Consider the following 21,082-nt stretch of genomic DNA (forward strand, 5'->3'; position numbering starts at 1 on the left):
CACTCTGATACCGTGACATAGGCCTGTATAAGACAGTGTTGAGGCCATAATATATATATATATATGTACTATGTAATAAATAATAAGCAAAAAATAATGTTTTCTTGCGTTTTACATGCAAACTTCACACACGGTTAACTGTTTTTTTCTTATCAAGTGTACAAAAACTGGTTTATGACCTCAATTACCTCAACTTTACCCTCTGATATAGTGATTAAGGCCATCAACATATATATTTTACTACAATGTAATAATTAATAAGCAATATATAATGTTTTTTTTTTGTTATCATACTAACTCTTACACACAACTGTTATTTTCTTGACTGTACAAAAATCGGTCAGGACAAATCATGTATTAAATGAAATGTGGATTCATTAAGGGCACATTTCTACCACACAGTCACAGTGCTGTTTTTACAGCATTTTAATACACTGTTATCCAGAGCAGGTTACAACAGTTGAATAGGGAGTTGAACCTTAGTTTGCTACATGAATGGGAATGCTGTTACCCACTATACTATACCAACTGCAACCCTGGTCTTCCGGCAGTCATGGCCAACATAATGAGAGTAATTCTGAGGGAAAATAGACTTCAGCCAGTGCTGAGGCAGCCAGCTGGACGGTGGAGCAGCACTAATCTTGTATTAAATGAAATGTGGCTTCATTAAAGGCATGTTTGTACCCCGCAAACAGCTTTATCCGTGCCCTGATGCCAAACAAAGTTTGTGAGCTGTCCGTCGAATTGATTCCTCAGTATTTATTAGACAGGTTATCTGCCGCCAATAGGGTGGCAGCACAGGAAAACTGCATGGATACAGATGTGCTCATGAACAGCTGCACCTCAACTAGCTCATACCGCCACCTTGTGGTATAAATCTGCTCTCACATTTTCTGATGAATCCTTTAAATAAACCAGGGGGTTTATTGGATCTATATGGTATTCAAATTCCAACTCACCCTCAATAAATCAGTTAAATACCCTTTGAGGTGTAGCTACCCATTAGCTAATTAAAGAATTCCTGGAGTATTTGAGTAGACAGCCCCCTGGACAGAGACCAGTCCATCGCAGGATACCACACACAATTTACCTAACTTTCTATTTATTTATTTTTAAGGCGGGAGGAAGCAATAGCACCCGGAGGAAACCTGTGCAGCCACAGAGAACACACCAACAGGGACCAGAGCGAGGACTGAACCCCCAACCCCAAGTCCCTGGAGCTGTGTGACACACACGCACTACCTGCAGCACCATGGTTCCCCCTCGAGTTCATCAGGTGATGCTCAACACAGTATGTCAATTTGAAGAGCATTGCATCCTTGTAAGACTGTGTTGGGAAATGTGTGGAGATGAAAAACCCAGCCATTATAGGAGTTGTGTGGGAAGCACTTTTAAGAGAACATGGAAAATAATACAAACCATAGAGACCAAGGGGAGCTGCACAATATTGATTAACAGTCTTAGCCGGTTTATTTATTTATTTATTTTTTATTTCGTATGGTTTTTGGTTGCTTCAGTGTTCATTTCGAAACGACAATTCTCTCTTAATTTATCAACATAGAAAAAACTTTTTTTTTGACATCTTTTGGAAACATAATTAGATGCAATACAATGTAGTCTAGGCCTTGCAGCCCTGCTGGATTTCAAGAAAAACTGTCCAAACAGTTAAAAGAAAAGAAAAAAAACAGAAGGCACGCTGTTTAAAAGGCACAGATCAGACATAACTGCAATACTGCCTTCAAGCCGTAATCGGACAACTGTAGAAATAAGATCACAGTAAACAAACAGATGCGCATTTGAAAACAGGGAGGGAAAAAGAGCACAGTCAGTGCCTAGGTAAACAACAGCAAAGCTGAAATCTGTGGCCTGTCAATAATGGTAGTGGTTCTACTTGCCCATCTGCTGTGAGAAAGCTTAAAAATGGAAAAATTGCCCCAAAAAACAAAGGATTTCCAAAACGCTCTGCCAAAAATTTACAATTGTCCTATTTTATTGTCCTTGGGCTGCAGAAATTGGCATGACTGTTTACAGGTTTCTAGTTCTGTGGCTCTGTGAATTTCCCTCTGCTACAGAACAGTGTAATGGGAGTCCATAGTACTGATGATATCACTGTTACATTCTAAAAACTTGAGGGCGACCTCCAGAGCTTCTCTGCTCAAATTACGGCTGTAGCGCTGTCTTACGCTGGACAAGATGTGCAGGACATGGCAACCCTTCTCAGCATCTGGAAAGGGACAGCATACAACAATCAGGGTGCTAAAAGTGTAGCAGGTAAGATACAACAGTCAATAGATTACACAGTTATTGTAGTGCTGGTTTTCTGTAGTAGGCATGTGAAACAGGGTCCCTTTCAGGTCAGACTTCTAAAGAGATAAGTGCTTTCCCTCTTCTTTTAGACAGAAACATGCATGTGTTGTGAAGTCAGTGTTTTCATGAAGCTCCGTTTTCCCCGTCAACACAACAACAATGAAAATTTCAACCTTAAAGAGACTGAATATCTGTTTTTTTGGATCAAAATTTCCCCTGGCTGTTTGTAACTTCCCCTAGCACTAGCATTTCTTCTGATACTAGGATCACTGTTCACCGCTGATATATGCAAAGCCACCGCTGCAGCATTGCCAGGCAGCCAACACTCTCGGAGGAAAGCGTTGGGTCCCCAGTTCCATTGCACTTTCAGACTTTGGCCGCTTATGGCAAAGCTGCGTGGCTCACCATAAAAACCTCCAGATATGTGTGGATGGTGCCTGACACATGAACTATAGTTTATATATAGTGGTATATTATATATAGTGTATATATGTAGTGTATCCTCAGCACATAAGTTGTAACTGTCTAAGCAAAAAGGATTGTTATCCTTTAAATAACCATCTACAAAAGGTTGTCCACCAATCTTAAGGACACTTTAACCAGTCAAAGAACCAGTTAAGCATCCAAATGGTTTTTTTGAGTGGTTACTGTTCTATGTAACATCACTGCCGTTACAGAAGAACCCTTGAAGAGTGTAGTATTGTAGTATTGCAGCACCTTTTGTCATCAAATGGATTAGGAGTAGATGAACAGAACAAAGACATTGTGCTGTTCATGGCATGATCTTTATGGTATGCTTAACATTGTGCCTAATATCTCCTTAAATCTGAAGTCCCTTGTAAGTCACAGCCTCTAACTGCTTACTACTGTACTCAAATAAAATATTTAAAATATCATTTGATCGTTGTTCTATTTCAGGGTTCATTACTCCCTGTCCTGAGAGTATCCAGGACTGCAGAGGTGGGCATTTTCCCTGCCAGCACAACTGATCAACAGCCCATTTGCATTTCCTTACAAGCTCATAATTACATACTTTACGAGTTGAGTCTTAATTCAGCAGGGAATACAAACTATCTAGTGCTGTGACCCTCCAGAGACCACGAGTCAATTCTCGAAACTATTCAGCATCCCGCTACCCAACTCATAAAAGACCTGATTACCATCTTAGGAGTAAATGTAAATTAGCTATTGATCAATCACGCTGGCCTGGAAAACACCAAACTCTGCAGTGTTGAAGACCTTTGGGACAGGGAGTGAAGACGGCTGGAATAAAAGTGATTGCTGGAGCAAATGACTTTTTAATGGATGGCTGTATAATAGCTACAGATCCAAATATGTGACCAGACTGCTTATGTGATACAGTATGAAGCACATTTTCCAACTTAGTTCCTCTTGTTTGAAAAAGCAAGGAAGAGGAACTCACATTTCTCTCTTTTGGAATCTTCTCCTACGACATCTCGGATTGTTGCCAGCAGATCTTTGTCCTGTTCTGTTACCTGCAGCAGATAAACAGGAACATTACTACACTCAATCTTATTAGAACCCTTTTACATCAGGTCACTTCTGGGTTGTTTAGCCACATGCATTCCCATTTGGTAGTCAAATGTGTCTTCTGTGTGGGACACAATATGCAGATTTGCTTGTTGTTTTGTGTTTTTACACTGCTGTAGCATGTGGCTCAAATGCATCTCAGACCACTTCCTGAAGTGATTTGAGCGATCAGATTTGTATCTGTTTTAAACGCATCTTGGGTGCGTTCACACTCAAGGCGCATGAAGTGACCAGGTATAAATGAGTCTTGAATTACAGCAAATATTATGACTATACATTCAGTATTAAAAAGTAGGATGCTGTAGTTTGAATCCTGGTGATGCTGCTAGCCATCGGCAGCAAGGGCCCAGAGAGAGAGAGCACCTTTCCAGTGTGGGTAGATGGTGCTTTCTCCCCAGATCACTCCAAAAAGGTGTTATTTCTTCCATAGCATGACCAAATTTAAAAAGGTTAAAGGTTACTAATTTGATCTGTAAGCACTTTTAATCTGGGTAATTCTGGGTAAACCAGATATTCACAGATCAGCCATATCATTAGATCAACCTGCCTAATATTATGTAGATCATATATGTAGATCAAATATTAGTTGACCTGTCAGTGGCTTTACTGTTATGACTGATCAGTGTAAGTGTGTAAGGAGAGGAATGGAAAGGTGAATAATTGGTCTTGGTTTTGCTTACATTGTAAAGCTCGTCCGGGGACAGGACTTTGCGGAATAGCTCCCCCTCACTCTGGAGAATCTTTAGCGTTTCTTTGAGAAGGTTCTTGACCTGTGTGGAAAACGATGGGCCAACAGAAGCAGTCTCCTAAGAAAGAAGTGACTCATCAGACGGGTGTTCTGAGTTCATGATTCAGTCTGATGATTCATGATTCAGTCAGAATCGTGGTTGGGTTTTCCAAAAGTATCTTAGCACAAGCGTGATGGTCATGTGAGCAACATACCAAACACTCTCTCTACAGGATAGAATATGTTCAGTATGCTGCTCACACAACCATTACATTTGTGCTATAAAAGGTTGCTTTTGTTTTAAGATGATGTTAAAACTATGCCGGTTTTAAGAAACTGGAAGAAGGATATTTCTGATAAATACTGAGCAGAAGTAAAGAAATAGTGATCATCAAAAGATCAGTATAGAATTACATTTTCCCGTTCCAACATGGTTCCAACTCTCTTCATGAAAAATGAAACTTCTCTTCTAAGGCTATGTTCACATTACCAAGTTGAAGTGACTTCTGAAATCAAGCTCTGGCCGCTCAAATCGTATTTTACTCACTACGTGACAGAAAACAACCACGTCAAATCCAGAGTGACAGAAGTGCGGGGATCCAAGAGGAGCACCACAATTTAGATGCTGACGCCTACACCAATACACACAGCAACCCATGCAGATAGGCCTTAAGAAATCTGTTTCGAACATAGCCTTTCATATGTGGTCCTAGATCAGACTCACACAGGATAAGAAATCTCAGCATAAACGACTGAGATGAAAGTGGGTGCTTAATTTACGCACTGCCGTCACCTCCTAATAATTCATAACATACATGTTCACATGTTCATAACACATATGTAGGCTATTAGCTATGCTACACAAGGACGTGCCTAAAGCTGCCAGCAGCATCTTTAGGATTTTTAAGGTTTGCCACAGATTGTTTAAATTGTTTGTTGTAAAGAAAAGGTTTATATGAATATTTCATAAACAGAAACAACAAGAATCACGGACATCACCTTCTGCATGTATTCTGCTGCTTGAGGTGCGAGGAAGAGGAGTCGGATTCTGGCAGGGTCACTTACATTTGTAATGTAGGCTTGTAATGTGTAGTTAGCCTATTTAACATGCTGATGTTAAATTTGTGTTTACTGAAACTTACAAATAAGGAATTTGCATGTTAATGTAGCTCAAACATTTCTTTTCCTGAACTAATTTGCTAATTAGATTATAGTGCAGTATTGTACAGTAATCTGTATATACAAAAAGTGTTCCACCTGCCCTGCTGCTGTGTTCCGAGCTGGCCGTTGGATCAGTGGGTGTAAGAGGAATTCAACATCATATGGTCGAAACTTGGCCACCTCCTTCTCTTTCAGGAACTCCTTTAGGATGCGAACTGACTGACCAAGCAAAGACTGGAAATTTGAGGACCCACCAGCACTGAAACAAATGGGCAAACAGAACTCATCTCAAGGACATCTAAAGCTTCTGGATAACCATCACAACATGAGCGTCCTAATAAATAGTTGGATCCACCTGCAATGAATTTCTGGCATCAGCTCCCACGTCTCCTTACAAATCATGCTATTTTCTGTCCATCAAGGCACACCTACCCAGTCCCTTTTCCTGCTCATTGTTTGTTACATTAGGTTTGTGTCTTCAACCACTATTGTTATTATTATAATAGCTCTAACAATCTAATAATCTCTCTGTGTGTGACTCACTCAGTGGTGCCTGCTTCAAGCTCACTGCACGGCACCTGGAAGGGCTTGTCGTAGCAGTCCCTGTAGAGCTGAGGTATCTCCAGCATCCGGGCAATCTGTACATCCATCACAGGATCACTCACTTTATCTGCGCACACAGAGCAGAGAACTTCGGTTCAATTTTCCATTGCAATGCATTGCATATGTATCAGTATACACCACAGTTTGATCACTTGATCAATATTATCTTGGTCATACAGACATTTTTAGAATTCTATATTCGGTAATAACTCGGTAATAAGAAAATGGGTCACTAATCACAGGGTTGTGGGTTCCATACTCAGGACTGCAAAGGAAAGTTTCAAACCCCAGGATTTTCTATTGGAGATCACTGACAAACTGCTGCAAGACACAATCGGAGAGCAAGCTTCCAGCAAGTTTAACATCTGCACCTGTCGGCAACTCTAAATCCGGTTGTGTGAAAAGCGCTGTTCGACTGGAACTTAGTGCAGTAATTGGCTACAGCCGATGAGAGCACACAATACGGGGTTAGGAGAAAGCCAGGGGTGGCTTTTTTTTTCGTTGGTATGTTTTCACTGCAAATCAGCGCAGAAACAACTTGTATAGCTTGACACTTACGGGCATCCAAATTGTACCAAAAAAAATGCCACACAGCATCGCATCAGTCCTTGTGTGTGTTTTAGTGACAAAATGTGTTTTTGGCGAGCAGACAACACACCACAGGTTGCAAATCATCAAAGCAATATTCCCAAATCTAATAGAAAGCCCTCCCAGGACATCATAAACTCTTTTTTAAGACACTTGAATTCAGAAGAAACAATGAATGAGCACCTGTCCCAATACTTTTGTCCATATAGCATATTAGGTTTATATTTACAGTCCTGTTACCAATAAAAACCTGGGGACTCATGTTTCTAATCGTGTGCAGAGCATGTTAAAACGGTGTGTGTAAGAATCGTTGGTATGCACCAGAAAGCAGCAACTATCGAGTGTAGTTCTGCACAGCTGTATAAATAACTGTAAGCATTTTCCATGCCATTAAAATGAATTGGGAAAAGCCAGGACGAGAACACTAGACAAAACTAGTGAAAGTTCAAATTGGACATAGAACTCAATCTTTGGCTTTTTAAATGTAATAATAACATCATGTTCAATTTCTACAGCGGCTGTCTCTGCTTCACTGCTTACAAAAGGAGGAGGCCATGATCTCCCTCTGCTCCCGGGAGGTTTTGAGGGAGCCACGCACTCTGAGCAGGTCTCCGATTTCCAGCATACAGCTGTTCCTCTGATTCTCCTTGAGCTTCCTCAACTGCTCCTCCACATTAAAGACTCCACCAGGGCCCCTTCCTGTGAACACAATTGTGATAATTATAGGAACAGTAAAATGTGCTGTTAGCTTTCACTGACTGTCAGCCGCGTTAGCAATTCTCACCAAACTACTACTTTTGAGATTACACTGAATTAAAGCTAGTCTGCTCCACCACGCTGAAGACACTGCCAGGGCTTTGAGCTGTTGCACATTCACATTGCACATTTTGAGATTTGCACTTTACACTCAACAGTGCTCTTCTGTGCATTGCACACTAACTAGTGTATTTATATTGAGTGAATTTAGTGCATATATTGCTATATTTTTAGTTATTAGTTATCTCTATATCTCTGTTATTATAGTACATTTACAGAGCGCTCAATAGCTAAATGGCCATATCTTACATCACATCAATGCTCAGGAAATAAAGGAACTCGTTGCAGTGAACGGATCACACTTCAAGCCAAGAGCTTTTACTGAACTGAGGACATCTGTTTTAGCTACAATGCACCAGCGAGCTGGAATTTATTACATTAATCTCTAAAACTGTACTTGCTGGTGTCACTCGACTATCTTTTTTGTCTTATTATCAGATTTCTGTTAAGCTGCTTTGCAACATCAGTTGTAGTATAAATTTGATTATTAGTAACCAAATTCAGAAAGCCCAATCTCAACAATACTGTGATCAACTTTAACACTCACGCTTTACAGAGTCTCCATGGTCTCTCCATTTCTCATCTTTCCAGCACAGACAGTTGATGACTCCAGTACTGTCATCCACTGAATATTAAAAGCAACATAAAATAAAACAGTTATCACGTTTGTTGTAATTGTTGTAATTTTGTCAGAACATGTTATGATTAAATATATCGTGATATATTGAGATACTGTAAGCAAGGCGATATACTGCAAATTTTTACAAATCAAATTTTAGGATAATTGTCATAGTATAAAAACATGCCATGTGCATAAAATCTGAGTAAAAGAAATGTTAACTTTTTATCCAATCAGAACAACGGGATCTGGATACAGTACAACACTGCTCTCTAGTGGTCAGGGTTTAAATACAGCACAAAATTAACCTGCCAGCAATCACATAAATGTAATTAAAATCCATACTAGAAATGGGAGAAATGGGGGCAAAAATATTACATGACAATATTTAAAGAGATTTATGCGATAAATATGTTGACATGCAGACAGAATGCATCAGTAGCGACAGATTCTTAAAAACTGCTATTCAAATACTCACCATATTGAGTACAGTGATTTATACTCAAAATCTGCTGCAATTCATCTAATTAAAACAGCACTAATTACACTCTCTGTCATGAAACGCACAGTTGATCAGTGCTCTTTAAGCACTGACGATATCCAAGAAATGCTTGCCATATTGCCCAGTCCTAATTGATAATGTGTTCTGGAGAATTGCTACAGTATTGCAAGGCATAATGTCACGATACTTTGATATATTCATATTTTCTTACACCCCTAATGTTAATGCAGTGCAGTAACAGCAACATATTTCTCAGCAGACCTTTCTTCATAAATGATCTTTACGTACTTTAGACACATGATCCAGGTTTACCTCCATAGCAATAAAAGTCCTCTCTCTCTCGTCTGTACACCACAGTGCCCAGTACATCCACTTGGAACAGTGGGTGAGTTTTATAGAAGTAGATTCCTGGGAGCAGTGACAAAAATATTCTTTAGTGAGGAATGAGGTTTCACTTATGTGCAGAGGCAGAAAAGCATCTCTCCAACAGAGCTAGAGAGAAAATGCCCTATGGTTTAGTTCTGAAGTTTCTGTTATGAAGTTTTCATAAGGTATTGATGAAACCGCACCATTGGCCACTGAGTGATTTTCCTTCTGCTGTGAACAAGCTTAACTTGGCTTGCTGCTAATGTCTTGGACTGGACACCCTCACGAGGTATTGTGGAGTCCAGGCCTCAAATGGTCAGATTTGTTGTGGCAACATAATGGGGGGACTGATGTTGTTGTTGGTCGGTGTACATCTTCTGTGAAATCTAACTTACCTTTGGGGGGGGGGGGGGGGGTTCAAGAGCTGGGTATGGTGCACAGGTATGTAACTCCCTGTGGTATCATGTTGTACATGCACCACAGTAACGACAGAACCTCTAACACAATGCTTTACTAGATGGTGTAGCTCTGTTGTTGGTCAGAGCGTTGTTGCCACCGGTCTGCCAGCCCAAGTGCTTTGTGGCCATGTATCCGACAATGCATGTAAATCTGTCTCCAGTGAAATGTGTTTAATACAGCTCAGATCTGAAGCCCAGGTCATATATTTTAGTCTTCACACAAGACCAGAACCTGAAGTACAATTATCAATTCGGTCACTGTACCTGGAACTTGTCGGGACTCTCTCATCTGTAGCATGTCTTTAACATACAGCCTGGCATAGGCAGAAAACACAGGGTCCAGTCCCCACAACAGCGATGGAGGTTCATCTTCAGCGCCACCTTGATCACTGGCCATGACGCATTCATTCCAACAGGCCAAATTAGCCCTCACTCAAACAAGAGGCAGCAAAAGATCTGCACCTACCAGCAGAAACACAATATTATAACATCACTTATCACATTAACACACAAGCATTTCACTAAATCATACACACAATATATATTTACATATAAGCCCACATTTCTCCAACTTCTAATTTTAGTCATTGAGAGAACAATAAATAAACCAGAATCAGATTGATTGCCTGAGTCAGATCCACTATAAGTACCCTTGACCTTTCATCATAGCTAGCACTGTAAATATACACTGTATGCCCACCCTTTATGGACACCCTTCTAATGAATGCATCCAGTTACTGTAAATTGCACCCATTGCTGACACAGATGTTTAAATGCACACACACAGTTTGTCGAGTCCCTGTAAAGACATATCGCTAATAGACAGCAGATAAACATGAACCTAATGCTAAACATGGGTTAAAGGGGTATAATGCCCCCCCCCCCCCAGTAATGAGCTGTGGAGCAGTGGAACTCTGGTGAAGATGGTTGGTGCTTCATCCAATGCTTTTGGGATGGGTTGGGGATCAATTGGGGGGGGTTAGGGATGATGTAGGGTGGTAATCATGCAACATCCTGACCTCACTAACACTCTTGTAGCTGAATGCAGTCAAATCCTCACAGCAATGCTCCAAAATCTAGCAGAAATCCTTTTTCCCTGGACAGTAGAGACAAACAAACAAACTCAACAAAATCAGGATCAACCCTTTTTAATGCTCATGTGTCCGAACACTTTTGTCCCTACCGTGTAGCATTACTGTGGTGCCTTCCTTTCCAGCTTAAATCAGAAACATCAGAAAAGCTTTACAGCTACACACCAAACTCACACCTTACACACCACAGGCAGCTAGCTTAGCTAGCTAGCACTACCTGTATAGGTGCTGGCTACGTTTACTGATAGCTGATCACCTCCATTATGTGAACACCATACTGGTGAATACAATGAGTAAATCCATCTTCGTTCAAAGTCTTTCACTAAAATCACTCAAAACACACACCCAGTGTCTCAGTTTAACTGTTTAGCTGCGTAGCTAACCTGCTAGCACTGCCTGCAACAGGAAGCAACACCATAGAAACCACAGCTGTTTTCCGGAGCTGTGAGGGTAACGGTGCAGACTGCCATCTATCGCAATAGATGGGTTGCAACCGTTAAAACATACAATAAAATTATGTATTATTATTAGAAAAATAATTAACCTAATGAACTTAAATATAATTAAATTAGTTTATAAAAGAAAATGAATTAATTCAATTACCAACAGGCCTGCGCCCGAATACTTAAGCAGGCGTATCTGATTTTGCCTGATCTGGAAATCATATCGATCAACATGATAGTACGATCTGACGATATGTATGGTGAAGATATGAGCTATAGATCAGACAAAGAGGGCCAATCGACAAAACGGGCAAACCGTTTTTTTTTTTTTGAGTCAATAATTGATTTTTTTAAATATGTGCAAATAAACATATATATATTTTAAAATTTTTAATACAAATTAATAAATGATGTAATGAGTTTGGTGGTATCTGATTTTTAAAGCCTGCTTGTTTATTGGGTTTTTTCATCAACCACATTGTACCACCAGATGGCGGTCCAACATTATACTACTAAAGGCCTGAACCAGACCTGCGACCTATGTGGCTGAACTTCCTTTCACATCTGTTCTCCCTTATTGTCCCTTAAAAACTACATAATGTATCTAAAATTATCCAGCCAATCTTTCCACAAATCTACATCTTACAGTTGTGCACACAGCTTGTATAATCTTCATTGAAAAGCACTGCAGATAGAATGGGACACACTGGAGCAGAAGCCTAAGGTAACCATGCCCGATGCCAAGCATGACCTAGAGAGGTGTATAAGGTCCCAGAGCGTTGGGCTGTAAAACAGTGTCCTCTGGAGTGATGGACCTTTACAGTGAATAGGAGTGATGTTTGTTGTCCAGAATTAACCATCCAATATCTGTGGCCTCACTAATGCTCTTGTGGCTAAATGCAATAAAATCATCACAGCAATGTTCCAACATCCAAAAATAGCATCTTCTCATAAGAGTAGAGGCTGTTACTTTTCATTTCAAGGAACATTGTACATGCAGATTTCTATCATTTATTATACATGCGCTATAGGGCCAAAAGTATTGGGACATCTGCTTATTCATTGTTCCTCTGAAATCAATGGCCTTAAAAATGTTTATCATGCTGTTGTTGGAGTAAATCTCTCTCTGCTGTCTAAGGAAGAAGACCTTATACAAGATTTTGGAGCATTGCTGTGAGGATTTGATTGCATTCAGCAACAAAAGCGCTAGTGATGTCAGGTTGCTCATCCCCAACTCCACAACTCATTCCAAAAATATTGGATGGAGCACTATCCATCATTCCTGAGAACACAGTTTCACTGCTCCACAGCTTTGTAGCTTTGTAGCCCATGCCTTGCGTCAGGGGTGGGGGGCAATGGGTTCATGTTTATCTGCTCCTGGGAGTCCTGTGCTATGCTTCTCACCAGGCACTAGACAAGCTGTGTGTGTGCATCTGCACAATATGAAAGGGTGTCCGCAAACCTTTGGCCATATGAGTGAAATATGTTTGAAATATCATGATTCTTGTTCACCCGGAGTTTTTGGGGTTTTTTCTTCATTGTAGACGATTTCATTACGTTGGCTGTGAAAATGTAATGAGGCAGGAGAACCACATTCAGAGAAAACAACATTACCTATGCATTGGACAGTGATAGCATTGCTAGCAAGCGTTGGTGCATAACTTGTAGAGAAGGTCTATTATAATATTATATAACCTATAATAAGAGCAGCATTCATGGACAGCAATGCACTGCATTTGCAAGGTACTGTTTCCATAGAATTCCCATTAGAAACCCTATCTAGGAAACATTCAGCAGGCCCATGGCTCACACGTTCGTGGTAAAGCTTCTCCACTGGGTTTTGTTGAGTAATACTGAAATATGGTGTCACACAATGAAACCGCGGAGCACGTCTCAGTCTTCAACTCATTGACCCAAGGCTGAACAATCACCAGGGCCTTATCTAACCCTAAAAGATCATTTACATTTATAGCATCGTGATAAAGCCTGCCAGCAAGGGAGGTGGTCTGGTGGTGTGATTTGTTTATATATAACTCTTACCTTGCAGATCCTGCCAACAGATGATGTGACCTGGCAATCTGTCAAGCTTATAGAATACCGAGCACACTCACACTACAAATAGCTGATAACAAAAGGCTATCAGCTGCTGAATCTCTGCTTCACTGCCAGTGTGAGGTTACTGTACCAGGTCATCTGTTGGGTCATTGTTCATCCTCATAGTCTACCATGTTGCATGTTACAGCTCAGAAGTCTCAGCCATAACATTAAAACCACCTGCCTTATAGCGAGTAGGCCATCAGACACAGATCGGACCATTTAAGGCTTGGACTTCACAAGACCTCTAAAGGTCTCTGGCTGTGGTGTCTGGATCTTTTAGGTCCTGTAAGTTATGAGGTGGGACCTGGTTCAGCGGTTGTCCTTTTTTTGCTTTCCTACTGACCACTGCATACCAGGAAAAAAACATAAAGCCTTCCTGACGTTTTGGAGAGGTTCTGGCCCGGCTATCTAGCCATCAGTTTGTCTTCTGCTTCTTATGCTTGCTCATTTTTCCTTTAGCTTTTTAAGAATTGACTATTCACCCGCTGCCTTATATATCCATGCCTTAACAGATGGCACTGTAAATGAAGATAATCAGTGTTTGATGGCTGATGGCTGTATATTCGCTTAAGCTTTCAATCAATCCCACATTTGAGCGTGTAAGTGGAAAAAGAGAAGGGTTTTATTAGGATTTGAATTTGATGAAAGTTGTGCATGCAGTCATGCTTTGTATTACATGTGCAAACAACTGAAATTGAAGGTGCAGTAAAAACAGCAATAACTCCAGACCTCTTAAAGAGGCTTAAAGAGGTTATGAGAGGGTTGATGTTAATGCAGTAGTTTAAGTATGTTATGCTAGAAGCGACTGCTGTATATTAAAAAACATATTGCATGGCCTTTTCACCAATGCAACAACAGTCCACACTTTCCAAGAATCATGTCCCCTGCCAAAACACACTGTGAGTAACTCAGAGAGGTAGTTCTGGGACATCTGTGCTCTTGTTTTAGCAGTTCGTAGTTGGAGCTTCGAGGTTTGTGCTCTTTTTTCCATGAAAATTCCTATACATCACCCGTAGACATTTGCCTAGGGAGTCAACAACGTCTGTGACCCTTATACAGAGTTTTGTGGGTTGCCAAAAATGTGCACAATAAGGCTAAAGTTAAAGAATAACCATGAGAGGTTCAACAACTTTTCAACAAGTGTAGAATAAGCACCTTCCTGAACACACACACACACACACACACGTCCAGTTCCAGCTGCACAGAGTTGAGTTGTTAGCTGGCCTTGCTAACTAGCTAGCTACTTAGGGTCATTACATAGAAGCTGTGTATTTCCAAAGTAGTTTTAGCTGACCCTTGTTTAACTAGCTACCTGACCAGTAAAGTAGCCAACAGATTAACTATCACATAGAAGCTGTGAATTTCCAGTGGAAAATTGTAGCTGACCCTTGTTTAACTGCCTAGCTATCGTGTTAGTTAGCTGTATACTGCATGATCACATAGCTGTTTATTTCCATGGATATGATATTAGATTTCTGACCTTTACTTAACCAGCTAGCTAACTATCTAATGAAGTATTACAAACTGCTTCTTTCCATGGTAGTTTATTGCTGACTCTTGATTATTATAACTGTAGTTAAGTAAGCAAAACATTCTTGGCTCAAATTATAGTTGACCATCTCTGTGTCCTTTAAATACACCAGTCCAACAGACATGCATAGGTTCCCATTTCACACATATTCCAGACTATGGTGATGACTGAAAAGACTGGCCAGAGATCTGCGTAAATGGGCAAGACCTGTAGCAAAAATAGTCCTCCTCCACCTGGAGGATCTTGCTATCCCAGAAGCACCCTCTGCAGCCTGTCCACGGGCACGGTGCTCTCGTCCTCCGACTCCGCGTCGCTTTGTGGGTTGGAGCTGCAGGGAGAGCTGCATTCTGGGGAGCAGAGGTAGTGCATGAGGGGCAGGCGGAACTTGCCGCAGAAGTCCACAAACTTAATGTGCCGCACACACGAGTCGAAGTACACTCCTGGAGAGGGGTGACAGGAACAGGACAATGGGCTGAGAAAGTGGCATTAAAGATGAGACTAAAGTCAAGCCTGGCTATCTGAAGGTCTATCATGGCAAAGGCCTTTCACACACCATGCCAACTGTAGGCCTCAAAGCAAGAAAACTAGACATGCAAATAATAAATAATAAAAAAATATTCTGGACTACCTCCATATTTGAAAAAATATGTGCTTATGTCTGTGTGTGTGTGTGTGTGTGTGTGTGTGTGTGTGTGTGTGTGAAAAATGTCAGCTGTAACCTTTGCACTGTGTTCTAATACAGCATTTCAGCAAATATGTGAGGTGACAACTAAAGGCATTTAACAGTTGGCCTTAGTTGACGCTACTTCTTCAACACCCAACATACAAAATACATAACAGGATTAGTTTAAACCAACTGATTAGTTTAGACCTGGTTTAGACAGTTTAGTTAGTTAACTAACACATCATCACATATGAGGATGTTTAATTCTAAGGTACTTTTAATTTGACCATTATTTAACTAGTTAAAGTAGTTGTTAACTGGCCTTGCTAACCAGCTAGCTAAGTAGTTCATTAGCTGGCAAAGAGTTCTCATGTAGGAACGGTTTATTTACAAGGTTGTTTTAGCTGACTCTTGGGTGACCTACTAGATAACTGTTTTATTAGCTAGGTTACGAATCATTATAAGATGAATTAGATTTCTGGAGCTGTTCCCAGGTTGTTTTTAGCCCCCCCTGGTTTAACTAGCTAGCTAATGAATCATCACATAAAAACTGTATTTCCTAGGCCATTAGATGACCATTATTTAACTAGCTAAACCAGCTTAGACCAGTGGTTCCCAATCCAGATCCTGGAGGAGCCCCAAGTGAGCTCTCACTGGCCAACTTCAGCTTAGATAGTGCTTGCTAGTCAGCTGATTAGCTCAGGTGTGATGGCATATCAAAGGAAAACTATCAAAATCCACAGGGTGGGTGCACCACACTCCGGGGCTAGTCTTGGGAGAATCACTTTTTGAGGATTTAAATCCTCAGTTCACTTAAACAAATCCAACATGGCTAACAGGGAATGAAAGCTAATGAAGGCCGGTTACCAGGATCTAGTCTCTAGCAGCTTTTCTTTACGTGCTTGTATGACATGGCAAGATTTGTACCGACTGAATCCTTAAAGCAGTGTTTTTAAATCCCTGAGATGATTTCCCCTGGAGTTTGGCCTCCTTCTTTGCTATCTTACCTGCACATTTGGGGTTGGGGCACTTGCTGGCCATGTCAAGGTAGTGGCACAGGTTGGCCGGTAGGTAACTTGGGAGGTATGGAAGGTTGCGGGATTTGATGGTTCGGCCGGCTAGTTCCAGCAGAGACGGTGGGTCGTAGGTCATGTCCTTGATAAAGCGAACCACCAGTGGATTGCCACGGAGACTAAGCTCCTGCAGGTGGACCAGGCTGAGAATCTCTCGCGGGAGGAATGTCAGGAGGTTGTTATGGAGACTAAGACATAGCAAGGCGTGAAGTCTGACGGAGGGAAAGGAAATAAAATAATACAAAATAAAATCAGTTCATTTTCGTCACAAGGATATCTATATCACTATATGTCCAATTTTGTCACCTGTTGAGCTGAGGGGGGATGCTCTGGATGCAGTTGTCACACAGCACCAGGTATCTGAGGCAGCTCAGGTTGGCCAGTTCAGGAGGGATGGAGGAGATCATGTTCCCACCCAGATACAGCATCTCCAGCCTGCAGCCAATCAAACAACAAAGTGTAAACAACAAATGGCACAGACATTTGACCCACTAGCAGAGAGAGTATAGCTCACATACTCAGCTACTCTGGGTATCCACTGCTTGGATACTTTGGGAGCTGCACTGATACAGTGGTTTTCTCCAGTAACTTAGAGACTGGCTGCAGTGATAACATTATGTAGCACTTCAGTGTTGTCAAGGACGAAGTAGGTGGCCCATTTATGTCTGTGGAAATTTACATTGGAAACACATTGGAATGGCAGTAGGTTTGGGGTGGATATAGAAGTGCTGACTCTGCAAATGAAAGCAAACAGGTCAAGATTCATCAGTGAAGTGCTGAAACTCTGAGCTCAATTTATAGCTGACAGGTTAAACTTGTGGATTCAGCAGTTTACCCATCAATTTGTCTTCTCCTGCATGCAGAGGGGTTTAGTTCTGCTTGGTTTTGCACAATATGTATCTGATAGTAATGAAAATGTCTTTATACTTCACCATTAAAATATTACTTCATATCGTGATGCATGGAAGACCTGGCTCTCATGCTATTTCTCGTGAGACACTGGATGAAAATCTCAACTAAGCAGATTGTCATATTTAGGATGTCTTCATTTTCATGTCCTGAGAAAAGCTCTACGTTTATACAGATGGCAATATTTGGCTTTGTATCGTAATAACTAACAAATGATATATCAAGCAACCATTCAGCAAAAGTACAGTGAATAGAAATAAGCATGTATTCACAGTGTTAACTGGTATCCCAAACGAAGCTCCTGCCTGGAAATAGTGATGGGAAAACGCACTGCTTAGTAGTAAACCCTACTTCTAGGAATTGGATTTCAGTCCTGACTGTGCCACAGGTTCTCTTTGGCCCATGTTCAACATGATGACATGAATGCCAGCACATAGCTTGGCAGCAGTAAATGTGCTTTGTCATGCTTGTGTGTCTATTTCATTTGCTAAGATAATAGCTAACTTGAAAAGGGGTCACTGCTCAACAACAGTCTGTTATTATCATTACCTGGGAATTTAAGGGGGGGGGGGGGGGCACTCAGGTCAAAAGTGTAAAAATGACCCATCGCTACATACCACAGTAGCTTATAGAGCTTTTAGTGGTTCTCTAACCAGTCCTCAGGACCCCCGAATGGTCCACAAATTGTGCTTAATGCATTGTGAGTTTTGTTAATGCCAAAAATGAAGACTCTGGCTGGTCCATAAGTTAAGAACCACTGCAAAAGAGGGATTTGGGGCCCTAAAAAGACATTAATGGAAATATATTACACTGGGCCCTAATCATTGTGCTAAAATACTCAGTTAATACATTTTTAGGGCCCTTGTCAGTCACAGACCCTCCAGTGCCCCTGTTGATAAAGTATCTATTAATATGAATTATAATAATTGTTTTATTTTTGCCTAAATATTTTTACCCTAAATATTTCGCACAGTAGCTCAGTGTCAAACATCCTGCTCTTCCAGAGTTAGGTTAAATCAACATGTCATCAAATACCAAGACGATGGTAAATTAATTAGCATATTGGTAGCTAAGTCTTAATGTGCTATTCAGGCATATTAGGCTATTATAACAGGCTGTTAGAAGTCCATCTCAGCATCTCCTCAGTTTCTCAATGACTAGCATTATCCTTTAGCATTAGCTCATCAAGCTAAAGGGGCAGCTTGTCTTAAGTGAAACCTTTTGCTTAAACGAAACACAGAAACTGCTGTTTATGTCTCCAGAGAACATACTATAAAGCCAGTTATTAATGTTATAATAATGTAGATTCTTTTTATCTTCATTTTAGTGGTGAAAACGAGACCTTTTAGCATAAGCGGCGCTAAGTAGGCGTCGCGAAAACTACAAAGTCCATGATGCATTGCGCTCACGGGGCAGGGGAGGCGACAGCGTCGCCCACAAGTACACGGGCAACAGCAGCAGGGAGGGGAGAGCTCATAGTTGGACTGAATGAGCTGAGGGTTTGGAGAGGAGACGCAGACAGAAAACACGAGTAATAAACCCAACGAAGCCGAATCGTTTATATCGCGGGTAATTTGAAGTTATTGTCTAATTAAAGCTGTAGTAGAGCCTATTAAGCTACTGTGGTACATTGCGGTTTACTGTTGTTGTGCATTACATTACACTGGTGCTTCAACCAGAGGATAGAGCTAAATATATGCAGTTACACATTTTTATGGAGTATTTCCAAAAGATCACATTTATTTCTCAGGCATATTGGCAAAGAAAGGTGATTTGTTACATATTCTGGTCATTCAAATGTAGTTAAAAAAAAATATTTTTTTATTTTTAAGGTTTTTTTGTCAAGTTATTATGTTTTGTACTGTTTCGGCATGGGTAATACCTCTCCATTTGTGTTTTCTTGTTAAATTTATTTCAAAAATTGCATCAAGCTGAGAAAACAGCAGCTGTTCTTCAAAAAGAAGAGAGCACTGCAGCTCCTGTGTTGATAGATGCTGGATCTAGTAAGAAGAAATTTAGTACCTCTACTATGAATTGCTTTTGGCCACATCCAAACAACCTAGTACACATTAACCTTGGTGAAAGTGGTGTAGTAAAGAACCTTACCTGTTCAGGTTTCCTATCTCTGCAGGGATGCCCTTCAATCTGTTCCCACCAAGAGACAGGGACTGCAGCTTGCAGAGCTTTAGGAACTGCCCGGGTATCTCCCTGAATCGGTTTCCGCTCATGTTCAGGCTTTCAAGCTGCATGGAGCCGAAGTGCTTAGGGAACGACGTCTCATCCAGATGATTGTTTTTGGCCACCAGACTCTTTAGGTTGGCTAGCCGTGTGATGTCCTCGGGCACGACCGTGAGGGAGTTGTTGCTCAAATCCAGGTGCTCCAGGTTGGAGAGCAGGCAGACAGAGGTGGGGAAAAGTGTCAGGCTGTTGTAAGTGAGGTAAACCTGCTGGATTTTCCTCTTCTGGGCCTCTCCGACGTGGTCCAGGTCCAGGCCATTCAGCTGTAGACGTGACAGGTTTAAAACGGGGCTGCCTTCGCTTATTCTGGAGAAAAGCTCCATGTTTCAGAAGCCTAGAGCGGTGGCAGCTGGTTCCGCAGGCAGTGTGTTGGTAGCAGTGGAAGTACAGCAATGATGGAGCATCAGAAAGAGGCAGGTGGGGTCAGTAGTCACATTTTAAAGCTGTCAAGATCCACCTGCTCCAGTGTTTGTGCATTTTAGGGGGGAAAAAAGAAAAGTGAGGGCAGCAGGAGGCTTTTATATGGGCTACAGGCCTGCAGAGCTTTGGGTGGAGCCACGGCCAGTGTAAGGGCAAAGGCTCATATGAAGCTTACGCAACTACCCTCTGCTGGATCTGCACAACAGATTGAGATACTGTCAATGCAGGACTTATATGCAGTTAATTTGTTGTTGTTGTTATTATTATTATTATTATTATTATACACAAATTCAGGGATTCTGGTGATATCTGGTAGTAATACAGTAAAGGGTTCTGTCTATGGGAGAGAATGTGGAGAAGTGGCATCTGTCAGTGGGGAAATGAGGCAGCAAGTGAACAGTCAGTTCTTGGGTTAGGTTATTTGTTGAAAGCAGGAAAAACAGGCAAGCATAAGAATCTGATTTTCTGGTATGCGACCAATGGAGGCCTCACCTCCCAACCTCCCACCTCCCAGAACCCAAAGGATCTTCTTATATAGTGTGCAGGTGGTGCTAATGTTATGACTGATCAGTGTTTAAAGCTTCTGCAGTTTTACCCTTATTCAACTTCCCACTGCTAAAACTGCATGGTAGCAGATCATGACGTAACCAGCATATATATCTTTTTTAATCTTGTGGTGTGTCCGAGCACCCGTCACCAACCCCCTTTTTTTATTAAACTGCACTTCTTCCTCTCTGCTCCCTGGGCACATGTGTTCATAGTCACTGTGTGATATCATTTATGAACTGGTTTAATGCTATAAAATCTAAAGGTTTGCAATATACATTCATGAGCTACTGCTGGTGTGGATTCATCAGTTCAGTAATGGAACAGTTTGAGCATCAATTGCACCATCTTTTGGAAAAAACGTCGGCCTGC

The 21,082-nt window shown here is 41.2% G+C and overlaps 2 protein-coding genes and 1 long non-coding RNA gene across 7 annotated transcripts in view; 1 reads left to right on the forward strand and 2 right to left on the reverse strand.

Moving 5' to 3' along the window:
• Nucleotides 1-7,839, forward strand: part of LOC140535933 (uncharacterized) — a 9,916-nt gene extending 2,077 nt beyond the window's left edge. Inside the window, exons 2-3 of the long non-coding RNA XR_011977567.1 lie at nucleotides 1,118-1,276; nucleotides 7,453-7,839. This is a non-coding gene — a long non-coding RNA (uncharacterized lncRNA). The remainder of the gene's footprint in view (nucleotides 1-1,117; nucleotides 1,277-7,452) is intronic.
• stn1 (STN1 subunit of CST complex) lies at nucleotides 1,496-11,196 on the reverse strand. Of its 5 annotated transcripts, XM_072657498.1 has the most exons (11): nucleotides 10,882-11,196; nucleotides 10,718-10,794; nucleotides 9,963-10,160; nucleotides 9,187-9,282; nucleotides 8,301-8,378; nucleotides 7,478-7,636; nucleotides 6,290-6,416; nucleotides 5,843-6,005; nucleotides 4,539-4,664; nucleotides 3,731-3,803; nucleotides 1,496-2,224 (listed from the first exon to the last, which is right to left on the reverse strand). In XM_072657498.1, the coding sequence occupies exons 3-11, from the start codon at nucleotides 10,093-10,095 to the stop codon at nucleotides 2,067-2,069; spliced, it is 1,113 nt and encodes a 370-aa protein (XP_072513599.1). In that variant the 5' UTR covers nucleotides 10,096-10,160; nucleotides 10,718-10,794; nucleotides 10,882-11,196; the 3' UTR covers nucleotides 1,496-2,066. The 5 variants fall into 5 exon arrangements, with proteins under 5 accessions (XP_072513599.1, XP_072513598.1, XP_072513601.1 ...); XM_072657497.1 differs by having other exon boundaries at nucleotides 10,718-11,196; XM_072657500.1 differs by lacking the exon at nucleotides 10,718-10,794 and having other exon boundaries at nucleotides 11,173-11,190.
• A 3,831-nt stretch (nucleotides 11,197-15,027) lies between these two features.
• lrrc58a (leucine rich repeat containing 58a) lies at nucleotides 15,028-20,067 on the reverse strand. Its single transcript, XM_072657646.1, has 4 exons — nucleotides 19,613-20,067; nucleotides 16,904-17,032; nucleotides 16,532-16,809; nucleotides 15,028-15,300 (listed from the first exon to the last, which is right to left on the reverse strand). The coding sequence occupies exons 1-4, from the start codon at nucleotides 20,065-20,067 to the stop codon at nucleotides 15,107-15,109; spliced, it is 1,056 nt and encodes a 351-aa protein (XP_072513747.1). The 3' UTR covers nucleotides 15,028-15,106.
• Nucleotides 20,068-21,082: the final 1,015 nt, after the last annotated feature.

The sequence above is a fragment of the Salminus brasiliensis genome, chromosome 15 (assembly GCF_030463535.1).
Source record: "Salminus brasiliensis chromosome 15, fSalBra1.hap2, whole genome shotgun sequence".
Lineage (NCBI taxonomy): Eukaryota > Metazoa > Chordata > Actinopteri > Characiformes > Bryconidae > Salminus > Salminus brasiliensis.